General features: G+C 33.8%; 1 protein-coding gene across 1 annotated transcript in view; it reads right to left on the reverse strand.

The window, feature by feature from the left end:
* Positions 1-3,737: 3,737 nt before the first annotated feature.
* NDST4 (N-deacetylase and N-sulfotransferase 4) overlaps positions 3,738-12,480 on the reverse strand; it is a 245,096-nt gene continuing 236,353 nt past the window's right edge. Inside the window, exons 10-13 of the mRNA XM_063108440.1 lie at positions 10,476-10,646; positions 9,299-9,408; positions 5,729-5,831; positions 3,738-3,857 (exon numbers count right to left, since the gene is read on the reverse strand). Of these exons, the coding sequence (XP_062964510.1) occupies positions 3,738-3,857; positions 5,729-5,831; positions 9,299-9,408; positions 10,476-10,646 (504 nt within the window). The remainder of the gene's footprint in view (positions 3,858-5,728; positions 5,832-9,298; positions 9,409-10,475; positions 10,647-12,480) is intronic.

Here is a 12,480-nt window from a genome sequence, read left to right on the forward strand (position 1 = left end):
TTAACATGTTCCAACACAACTACATCAGGCATTATGCTAAGTTATTTAAATATATTCTAATTTAATGCTCACAATAACCCAATGAGTACTTACTTTACTGTCTCTATTTACAGAAAAAGAAGCTGCAGCTCAGGGAAGCTGCAGTTGTCCACAAATTGTGCAAGGCCACACAGCTAGTGAGAGGTAGAACTGGGACGAGAACCTAGACATGCAAAGCCCATTCTCGTAACCTTCTGGTTATAATTGTTATATGTATGGAATTCAGGGGATATGTATTCAGTAAGCAAAAATAGAGGAACGGAAAGAGGATCAACTAGTGATTTAAACCTTGGATTTTAGAGGAGAAACAACATTATTCTAGTAGCCATACCAGTTGTAGTATTTATTCTGAAATGAGAACCAATGATGTATTATGCACTTACTACATCAATTATTTTAACAATTTCAATAAATACAGAGTTCTTTCTCTGCTTTTTCCACCATCCTCATTGGTTGACACAGAAATTTAGTTTGGGTGATCAAAAACTAGTTGAAATTTCCCAGACTCCATATATATGCATATGCATATGTATTTAAATATATACACATATGTGAAAAAATAATGTTTTTATGGCTAAGCTATGTTCCTATAGTTGAGACAAAATCCTACGTGCAAGACTACTAGATTTCTTTCTTTTGAAATCATTAGGCCAGAATTATTGTTGAGTTACCTCTCTTAATGGAAATTAAGCAAATTATTAATGTGTTATCTGACCACCAGAGAGCTTTTAAGATATTATTCCATTATAAATTCTTTGTGTTGTCTAATTTTTTTTTGTATAATTAAAAATAAATAAATACTCATGGTAATTGGGTCACTTCATATCACAGTAAAACAGTGATATAGAGGAACAAAATCTACATAAGGTAAATTTAAGATGGGTTTATTAAAGTTGATGCAAATAAAATCTCTTATTTAACCCAAAGCTAGGTTTTTATTAAAAAATATAGTAATAGAAAGAATATAAATTTTTCTTACTAGTATTTTTCCTTGTTGTTTATTTAATTCTCTTTGAGCAATTGTTAAATAAAAACGAATTTTGGTTTTGGATAAATTTTGTAATATAATTTTTACAGACTGGCATTTGACAAACATATATGATATTTTGATGAAGATTTACAATCAAATATTGTTCATGTCATTACCAATATGAAGTGATTAATAATTATATTTGTGAGTTAGGCAATTGGAGTAAAGAAGGAAAGAAGAGGAGAAATTAGATTACTTAAAGATTTTAGAAAGTTCTTTAAAATTTAAAAATAATATGTCATTCAAAACCATGAGATAGAATTCACTTAAAATTTTAAAGAATTACATTCATTAAATCTTGACTCAACAATTCTGAAGTAGCCAGCTGGTAAAAACTGGAAAACTTAATATATTCTTAAAATTGAAAATTTTCCTGATTTATTATAATCTTCTAATAACTCAGAGTCCCTATACATTGTTTATTGTAAGATGAAGATTAATTATATAGTTAAAATATGTTGCACTGTCTTTATTATCAAACTTAATAAGACAAATGTACACAATGATTGAAATAAACATGGGAGAAGAGAATAGTTGAGTTTGGGGAAATTTTGCTTTCAGATGTTTGTAGGTAGGTAAATGATTCTGTACACATTATTTAGAAAAACGTAAGAAAACACAGAAAATGAATTACATTTTAACAAATCTGGTGATGAGTTAGAGAATGCTGAGTTACATATATTTTACTTGATATGAAAAATATCTCCCATTTGTTCTATAAATATCTTTTATCCCACTGGGAAAAAAAGTTTATCTCTATTTCAAGAAAGAAATAATTAGAACGTATACAGGAGGAACCTATTGAACAAATCAACCAAATGTTAGAGCATGAAATACACAATTACTGTGATGTATACTTAATGGAATGCAGTTAAGCACATGCTCATCTAAGTAACAACAAAGTTGAGAATTTGAGTCTCACAGTTAACAGAGGAGCAACAAAAGTAATTGCAATTTACATTAACTGATGCCCAAGAAAAATCTAACATTTTCTGAAAAAGATCAAGAGCTTCTAGGTGTGCTGAGAAAACAACAGGAAAACATACAAAAATATTAATAAAGTATAAATGCTAAGTTGGATTCTGATATAAGATATCTAAAAATTTCTCTTTTAGAAAATACCCAAATTTGATTTGCTTGCTTAGGACAATGACAGAATCAAACAAATAAATAAAAGCAAAGATCTTCAGTTTGCTATTTAATTATGTCAAGTACAGTTTCCCAAACTACAGGAAAAAGTAGTATCATCTACAGTCTGTAGAAAAATTACTTTGGAGGAAGGATGGATTGAAGGGTGATGTTACTTACCCAAGTCAGTCTGATTTACTGTTTTGTTAAAATTTTACTTTTTTTTTTTTTTATCACTGAAAAGATTAACAAAGCCTTAATATATTATCACTGACAGATGGATAAAAATTCAACTATCATGACAATAACTTCCAATTAACCAATAATTCTAAGACAGAGAGAACATCAGTTCTCTAGAATTTAATTTTTGGATGGCATAGCTGAGAAATTGGGTTTAGGTTAAGATTTTGTGATGCTTGAAGAGGTAAGTTTTATATTACATTTTGTTTTTTAAAATAGGTTTTAAAAACTTAGTATTCTACAATAGTAGATGTACTGGCATATATGAAGAATCCATGCTTTTAAAAGATTGATGCATACAACGTAGAAGGCACAATGCCTTACTATACCTATGAACACATCTTGGTGTTTTCATTCCATGTTTTATCAATAAAGTCTTTTTTTATACTTTGGATAGTGAACAAATATATAAATACTGCATCATTGTCAAAGTGGAAAGGCCGAGGTTAATAGTATGGGAAGATTCTGGACCCATTTAAAGATGGCCACACATAATAGTGATATTATGCAGAGTTGTACTCTCTTTCATTTCTCAGAAAATTCTAAAAGATTTTGTTGGACAATAATGCCAAGTTCACTGAGAGTGGCATGCTCTTGGATGAAATAGTAATATCAGTGAATATGTAAACTTTTAGATAGTCCCCTCGTACAATAGGAAAACAGAAAAAAAGAAACATGGAGCCTACATCTTCATAACCTCCTTAGCAAGTCAAAGAAATTCATTGAGCAGTAACAACAGAGGAAAACTAAATATCATAAATAATAATTGAGCTAAATATCATAAATAATAATTGTTCAAAAATGAACATGGAGTTAGATAATTTCTTTTCATAATAAAAGCAAAATCATTTCTAAATGAGCAAGGGGAAAACATTAGCCCTTAATTCAGATATTGGATTACTGCTAACTTCATTTATAGATATCCTCAGTCCTTATGTTTTCATCAAAATTTTAATTGGTCACTTGCATATAATCAGGGTTATCAGTCATACACAGTTTCTGAAACCTTACAGTTAACAGAGAAAGTGGGCTGTGTTATGATCCCCACACCAGAAACTGGATAAAATCACAAAACCCTACATTATTTCCTAAAAACTTACACAAGAATTGATGCTAGTAATTATCAATGCGTGCATATATAACAGTTTTCATTTTTATGAAAAAGAATGAAGGAAATTTATTCACACAGTCCTCTGTTGACAATCACAAGTGTATCATGGGGATAAAAGTTGTGGGGTTTGCTTTTTCTATTTAATAATAAAAGTAAGTGTCTGGAGAGCCTTGGTTTCTGTGTCCAGTGCTATCTCACTTTCTGCAGCTCCTGTCTCAGCCATGAGGGCAGAGGCTGCCCCAGTCTATGTAGCAGTTTGGACAGTTCCACATTGTGATCTCGATAGTAATTAGAGAGGAAAGTTCTAGACTGGAAAGCAAAAAGAAAAAGAAGACTTGAAAGAAGTTATTCGTTCACCATATAAGATTATGTAATCTACATTTCTTAAGGAATTCTATTACAGTATAGGCATCTACAAAATACCTATTTCTTGTATTTTTCTTCAAGTATCACTCATTTTAACCTTTGAAAAGATTTGGCAAAGCATAGCTGTAAAATAAAATCAGGTCCAGGTATATGCTTTTTGGCTTATCTACTGTTAATGACACATATTTATTGAAGGATTCGTGAGGTCTACACTCAGAGAAAAATTGATGACAGGAGTATAATACTATAGAAGCATGAGGTAGGACCCTCATGAGGAACCAAATCTACATAAGTGAGGTGGATAAAAATACACACATTTTCCTTAAAAATTGGCCCACAGAATAAAAATAAAAAGTGAATGTAGATAATCATGAAAACTGAAATTCATGATTACAAAAAAATAATGTGAGACATTACATAAAATATGTCTATATTTATTTAGGACCAAAATACATTTTTGAATTATTCAGAGATTTCTGCTTCTAAAATATTATAAGGACTCTGAAACTTAATCTTTTTTGTAATTTTTATATTTCAAGTCAAGCTGGAGAGATTGGCTCCTATTAGATAAATGGTTAAAAAATTATAAAATATATCAATTGTTTTAGTTTTATGTTTATCTTTTATTTACCAAGATTTCTGGAAAACGGAACATTTATAATTGGCTTTCTTTCTGGATGTCATTGACTTCATATTATAAATCAATAAACATAGTTCTGTCTCTCTGATAAAATAGTGGAGGTGAACACTTGTCCTGAGCAGGTGCAGGTAGCAATGGCTCACACATTATTTTCCATCTGGTCAAAGTTCCACCATCTCTCTTAAGCCCTCCCCAATACTTTAACACAAATGGATCTCTTACTTCCTAAAACTCCCTTAGCAACTTTTGTGTTTATGGTGGAAATGGATTTAAGACAACTACATTACATCCTGGGCCATTTGCCGGGTATTTCATTATGTTTCTTCCCTTAAACCAGATTGTAAACGCTTCAAATTTGGGATAAGGTGTTTATAGTAGTAGTGAGAATGCTACATTGATTTTTTTGGCAGATTAAAGTGATTTCTGAAACCTTTTTGAAAATACTGAGTTCAAAGGTGTAGTTAAGAACCTTCTGGTCCTCCTTTTTCCATAGTAATACATGAATCGCTTGCATCCTTCCTTTGCCCACCTTGCTGTAGGAGAAATATTCATGATATCTGGCTGAGCCAGTTGCTGGCTGGTTTCCCAGCCCTAGTCCACCACATAAGGCATTTCTTCTCATATCCTCACTTCTATTGAAACATTTTCCTCCTTTTTGTCATTTAGTTTGTCATTGGTTTTTGTATCCTGTTATAAATCATTGACCATAACTAATTTATCTGCCTTTAATAAATCTGGGTTTATAACTGTTTGTCCTTGCTTTTGTCCAATCTTCTCCATTACTTAGCTCAGTATCATGTATAGCATAGGCACTGGATACATATATTGAATATATAATTACAATGCTTGTAATAGTTTACTCAAAATCACTTGTTTAGTAAATAATTTATTTAAGTGCTTTACATATTTTGAAAGGAGTTACTTTTAAGTAAGTATTTATGTTTGAACTACATTCCAATAGCAAACCATTTCTAGGAATATATATCAATTCTTTTTCTTTATATTTATCTACCTACCTATCTATCCATCCTTCTATTTATGTTTTATCAAGATATAGAAAACTATTAATTGCAGAAAAAGGGCAAAAGAAGGAAAAAAATTTTTCTTACTAGTTTTGAAACAGCTATACGTATAGATTATTGCTAGTGTAATTCAAAGATTAGGAAAATATTACCTCTGGATCCATGGGTGGATATTTTCGGCCTTTGCTTTTTCCAAGGCATTTTGTCTTTCCTCCTTCCAGTAGTTGACACCAAAAACCCTTTTGAGGATCAAACCTAAAATAGATAAAACCTATAATGATTATAAATTATGTAACAGAATTTCCAGTGAAAGAGCCTTACCAATTGGATAAAGAAGATGTACTTTTTATGGTCATTGCTTTAATTTAATTCATTTCTACAGATATTTATTTAGCTGATTTGAGAGAGGCTAATTGAGATTAAAGAAATTATGTTATTATATATTTAAATAATTCTACTCTAATGAAAATGCATATATATCTTTAGTCCAATTTTATGTTGAAATTATTAACTTTAGCTTCATATTTTACCTATGAATTCATTAAAGACTAAGGACGAACCATCAAAATTGTATCTCATATAAAGAGGACCTTCTTTGGATATTTTATCTACTTACAAATGTGATTTCCCTGTCAAAATATATTAACAGACTTCTTTGAAATCATTCAATGGTGTACATTAAAGGGGCTGAATATAATATAGGACTGCTTCTCTGAATATAAACATGAGTTGAACAAATACTGTTGTTTTTTTTTTACAGTTTAAAATGTTTATAATTTTCCAAAAGAAAATTAAAAGTGTAAAAATCTAATTTATTATATTTGTTTCAGACAACATGAAACACAGCCTGTACAAATGGTGAGTAGGAGATTAGACAAATTTTCATCTCTTTTATCGAAGGTAGATAATTTTATTAGATAATTCAGGTCCCTAACTCTTAAAGAAAATTCTAATGATGTTTTGCTCCCATGCTGCACTAAGTTACAAAAGAAAGAATGTGTGGCCTAATTATTTTGTTTAAAGTCAAATATCTACAAATTTTTGTTTGGGACTAACTAGATAGGAAAAATAAAAGAATGAAGCAAATAAGAAGGAAAATTTTAAATTTATTGCTAGGGGACTTGCTGCATGCATAAAACATCGAAAAGGTTTGCATTTTTGTTGCTCAGCAGATGTTTTAGAAGGATGAAGCATAATTGACTGGGATGTAAAGTTAATTAGTTGCAGAATATTTTGTTGCCCAGGGCCCATTCCTGTAATACCGGTGCACCTGCAATTTGCCTCTGCACATATGTGAACTCATTTAAGGGGAGAGGGAAGTTTTCGTCACAGTTCCCTGCTCAGCCTATTATTAGAGACCTGATCCTTGCAATCCAAGTTGTCCTAGTATATGTTATCAATTAAAATTAAATACATCACTGGCTAAATGGATACAAGGAAGACAGGGTTGTTTCCAACCTAGACTTTTCAATCTGCTCCTTGCCTATCACATTCCTTTCTCTAGTTTTCATTAATTTCCCAAGGGGAAGAACAATCGAGCATCCTGTGTAAAATGAGATGGGGAAGTTGGCATAACGGTGCCCTAAACAGCATTTTCTGCCTCAGGATGAGAATATTTAACTGCATTAAGGTAAAATACAGCTCTGGCAACAAACTGGAGATATTTATACACATGCTGAGAGCATCTCCTTTGCTCTCAGGTAGTGCAGAGGCCTCAGGATGGGCTGCGGTCTCTCCCTGCTCTCCACAGCAGCTGTTGTGAGGCAGAGCTTTACACAACCTGAGGAAGGAGAGCCATCAGAATCCTGAAGGTCATTTTTCAGATCGGGTTGTCATCACCTTGAATCCACATTATTTTGCTCTCCTGGTTTCATTTATTGCATTGGCAACTTTATATATCCTAAGTCTAACAAAGGGCATTTATCCTCTCTAAGTTATATCAATTCATTGCTTTATGGTTTTATTTTAGTAGGCTTGAAATTGTGAAATTAAGATGCAAAGCCTTTCTCAGATAACTGCTAGACAACTTTTAGGACATGATTTGGTTGCTGTTTGAGTTTTCTTTATTACAATGAACATCACTATAGCTATTAATTTTTGTGATGTGTGAGACATATTAAAAACCATATATTTTATACTTGTTTGTAATCTCTCTTTCAAAAGCATGATTTTTACAGGTTTATTGAACCATAAGCAACTATTTGTAATAAACAGGATAGAACCATTACCTAAACTACTGCTGAGAGGCAGGGGAAAATATGCCAACATCAATAACTATTAATGCAAATCATATTATAGGAAGCTTTGCCTACTTAATCAACAGGAGCATGCCTTGTGTTATTTCCATGTGTAGGTAAAAACTTCATTAGGGTTGTATTAGTGAATAAAGAACAAACCCAATCTTATTACCGCTTTTCCTGTCTCTCCATTACCCTCTGTAATTGTCTAATTGCTGATTCTAATCTGCTGTGAACTGGGAAATTATGTAACGAGGCTTGTTAGAATTTTGTCTAAAATGTAACAGGCTTTATATCAGACCTCATGGGGGAGTCTTTTATGAGTAAAGTACATGCTCTTTTAAAGTATGTTCTGGCTGCTTGGAGGCTTTGTTTTTGTTCATTTTGCTTCTTTACATTTTTTAATTGCACAAATATACAATCTTATTTTCCCAAGGTAACGGCAGCAATGTCTCTCATCCACTTTCTCTTCTGCAGAATAACTTTGACCCTCCCCATCAAGATGTGGAGTCTCATTGCCCTCCCTTTGGATTTGGACTGGCTTTAGTAACTATTGTACACGGCATAAACCATGCTGTGTGACTCACAAGTCTAGGTCAGAGAAGGCCACGGCTCCTTTAGACCATGGGCTGGACACATCATTCTCTATTGGTACACAACCATGACACTGTGAGAAAGCCAAGCCACCCAGGAGGCTGCATGGACAGTGTTCACCCCACTGAGCTGAGCCTCTGAGCCATGCCAGTTCAGGCACCAGAGATGTGAGTGAAGAAGCCTCCAAATAATTTCAGGCCTTGGCCATTTCAGTCATACCCAGATATTCAAGTCTTCCCAGCTGTGACCCCAATTATCATGAGCAAAGGAGCCGTCTGGCCGGGTTCTGATTCCTGAGCCATAGAATCCATGAGCATAAATGTGATGGCTGTCATATGCCAGTAGGTTTGGGGATGGTTTGTCATGAGACAATAGATAACTGGAACATTATACATGATTATATTTGATTATAAATATTTTAATAAATACAGAATAAAACAAGAATGTACCCCTTTCCCAATTCTGCCCTAAATATGTTTCACTTTCACAGAGGGAATGACAGCCAGCAGCATTTCATTTCTAACCTGTAAACTATGCAGAGGAAGAGACCATATTTTTCACCTTTGTAATCTCAATTCCTAGGACATGTTCTGCACAGAGGAGGCATGTAAAAAGTTTACTTAATCGATCTGATATTGAGAAAAAGCTCACAAAAAGAAAAATTTGTCGTAACATAAAATACCTATAAGATAATACTTACAAGATAAAGTAATCCTGGTATTCAGAAAAGAGACACTATATGAGTGACGAGAATATTCCATTGACTGCTTTGGAGTAGTATAATGATGTATAAATTCGTAGCTAGTATTAATGATGCTATATACACATCTACCAGTGATAATTTATGATGGCAAATAATGGAAATGAAATCAAGCATGAGAATAGACTCACGTTAGTGCTTCAGAGTAATTATAATGAGGTGTAACTCCCAGAAACTTCTGGACTTCATCCATCACAGTAGCTGGGTCAGATCTCAGCTGCTGTCCATCAATAATTAGCAACTGTAAAGTCAGAAATAGTTGCTTTATGAAGAACACAGCTAAATTGAATAGACTGAGCTGCCTCCCTTGACCTTGTATGGCATTAATAAATTAGGTCAGTAGGAATAGGAAAATAAATGTACTATTTAGAATACATTTTAATGTTTATTATTCTTACATCTTTCCAAATGAACAATGATTAAAGTTTGACATAGGCATTATTTCTTGTGAGTTATCAAGTTATAGCTCTTGAATTTACTGTGAATCAGAAATAAACATAGATACTTTCTGATTTAGTACTTCAGTAGAAACATGATTTTCCATCTGTAGTGTAATCAGATAACTGTGCAGTCTACCAAATTCCCATGAGCTAACCCTCGGAGCCAAGGGGTTAGAAATAGTGGTCACACAGATAAGAATCACCCATCTATTCTTACAAACCAACATGGAGGTGGGGTGGGTAGGAGAAAGTGTTTGTTCCTGCTTTTTTGGCTATTGGTTCACTACCTAATAATGTCAGAATCAGCTGAAGAATGTTGAAAGAAAAGTCAATGCTGAAGCCCACCGCCTGGGGCTTCAACTGTGCCTTGAGCTGGAATACAGAATACAAAGGATGTGGGTGCTTTCCTCAAATTCTCATTTCTTGTTTTCTTTCAAATTCTCCCATGTTCCTGGAGCTGTTATTACATTTTCCATTTTGGCAGTCTAGTGATGACTTCCATCTTTCTTTATACGGGTCCCAAAGGACAGACATCGTGCAGGTATTTGCACTTGGTGTTCCATGAAATTGTCTAACTGGCTGCTCTACTAGTAGTTGGGAGTTGTTGTCTGTGAACAATGTCTCCTGTATAAGGACTTACTTTGTGACCAGCTACTGTTCAAAAGAAGATCCCAGGAATATGTTTCAGAGTCATTCAACAACATTTTGATAGTACTATTGAAATTAAAAATGTTAACGTACACTTTTCCTCCTTATCATTGCCTCATTATAACTTGCTATCTGCGGTGATGTTAATTCACATTTTCTGTGTGTCACTGCAACATAATTATTATAAAATAAACAGAAGAAATTAATTTCAGGACATTACCTGAGAAGTAGCAAAGTGAGTTAGCCATCTTTCTATGTGGACTGCATACCATCCAGGTATGAGGCATCTCCTCTGCAAAGTTTTTAAGTCAGATGGGGCCCAATGCCCTGTTGTAATAACTTCATAGAAATTAAACCTCAGTGCAGCTGGATCTTCGTGTGATCGTTGGTGCTTTAATAAGAAAGTCAATTGTAAAGTTAGTTTTTGGGTTTTTTTTGCCTGTGTATGTATGCATGTGGGTGTGCATGTGCATGTGTGTTTGATGTGTGCGTATATATACATGTGTGCATGTGTCTCCTTCATTTCACAAAATAATAACAATTAACCACTTGATTTGAGAATGAAAAATGGTAAAAACTGCATATATTGAAACAGGCATTGGCACATTGCTTATTCTAAAGTATTTTAAAATACAAGCCTTCACTTCTTCACTTCAACTGATATACAGATAAGCTTGTGATTATATTCATGTCTATAATGTTTTGGTACGAGGCAGAGACAAAGTGCAAGAATTTTTTTCATGGGTCTGATTAGAAATGAAAAGATTTCAGGGAGCAGACAAATTAAACCTGCTGAAAAGAGATCTAAATGGGCAAGAGCAGGCTTACATTTTACAGGGCCTATTGTATCATAACAGTTGCTCCTGCAGGTTCTGACATTTTCCCAATATCCCTGTGTGGTAGGTGTTATGGGTAAGGAGAAAGCAGATGTCTATTCCTAATGTATGTGTAGGTGTCATATTCACGTTGACATTGCCCAAGGTCCTTTTCTTCTAGTCTCCAATGGATTTCTACCCAGCCCTGCTAATTCCCAAATACTGCTTCACTCCTACTTTTCAGTACCAAATCCTCTGAGTCCTCCACACCAAACCATCACTGGTCAAGCAGGAGAGAGCACTACTCAATGAGAAATGAATTTAACAGTTAATACAATTTTGCAAGCATTTATTAAGCTCCTTTATGGAACAACCACCTGCAATAGATACTGGAAATAAAAAGTTATAAGCACGACATAGTCATTACCTTCAAAGAAATGAAATACAGTACGAGAGACCATAAATTAATAGATTGTAATAAACTTGTATATTTGGCTAATGGTGTAAGTTAATTGCTCTGACAGCTACACCATGCACAGAAAGGGGAACCTTCCTACACTGTTGCTGGGACTGTAAATTATGTAGCCATGATGGAAAACAGTATGAAGATTCCTCAAACAAGTACAGATAGGACTGCCATATAATCCAGCAATCCCACTGCTGGGTATATACCCAAAGGAATGGAAATCATCATGTTGAAGGGATACTTGCACTCCCACGTTTATCACAGCTCTACTTATAAGAGCTGAGAGTTGGAACCAACCTAAATGTCTGTCAATGGATGATTGGATAAGGAAAATGTGATATATACACACACACACAAAGGAATACTATTCTGCCATAAAAAAGAATGAAATTCTGCCATTGACAGCAACATGAATGAACTTAGAGAAAATTATGTTAAGTGAAATAAGGCAGGCACAGGAAGAGAAATACTGCATGTCCTCACTCATAAAGTGGGAGATAAAAAATAAACAAATAAAGAAAGAAAGGTACAACAATCACAATAATACGTTGAACTTTCAAAAGGAGAGAACAGAACTGAGGTTACCAGAGGTGGGCAAGTGGGAGGGAGAGGGGATTAGTGAGACACTGGTAAAGGGTCACAAAGAACGATTCCATTGTCTAGTTATGAATATACTAATTATCCTAACGTTATCACCACATATTGTACACAGGTATTGATACTCAACTCTGTACTTCACAAATATGTACAGTTAACTGTTGCAATTAAAAAAAAGGCAAACCAATGAACAATTGTGGCTGAAAAATAAAGAGATCTTTTTCAATGGCTGAAGCTTTTGAGCTAAAATGCAATGAGAAAGATTTTGATAATCAGAAAAACAAACATGAAAACTAAGAGAACTTTATCATCTAAGGTAAGTTTGAGTGAAGGTGGATGAGATGTGT

The sequence above is a fragment of the Cynocephalus volans genome, chromosome 9 (assembly GCF_027409185.1).
Source record: "Cynocephalus volans isolate mCynVol1 chromosome 9, mCynVol1.pri, whole genome shotgun sequence".
NCBI lineage: Eukaryota > Metazoa > Chordata > Mammalia > Dermoptera > Cynocephalidae > Cynocephalus > Cynocephalus volans.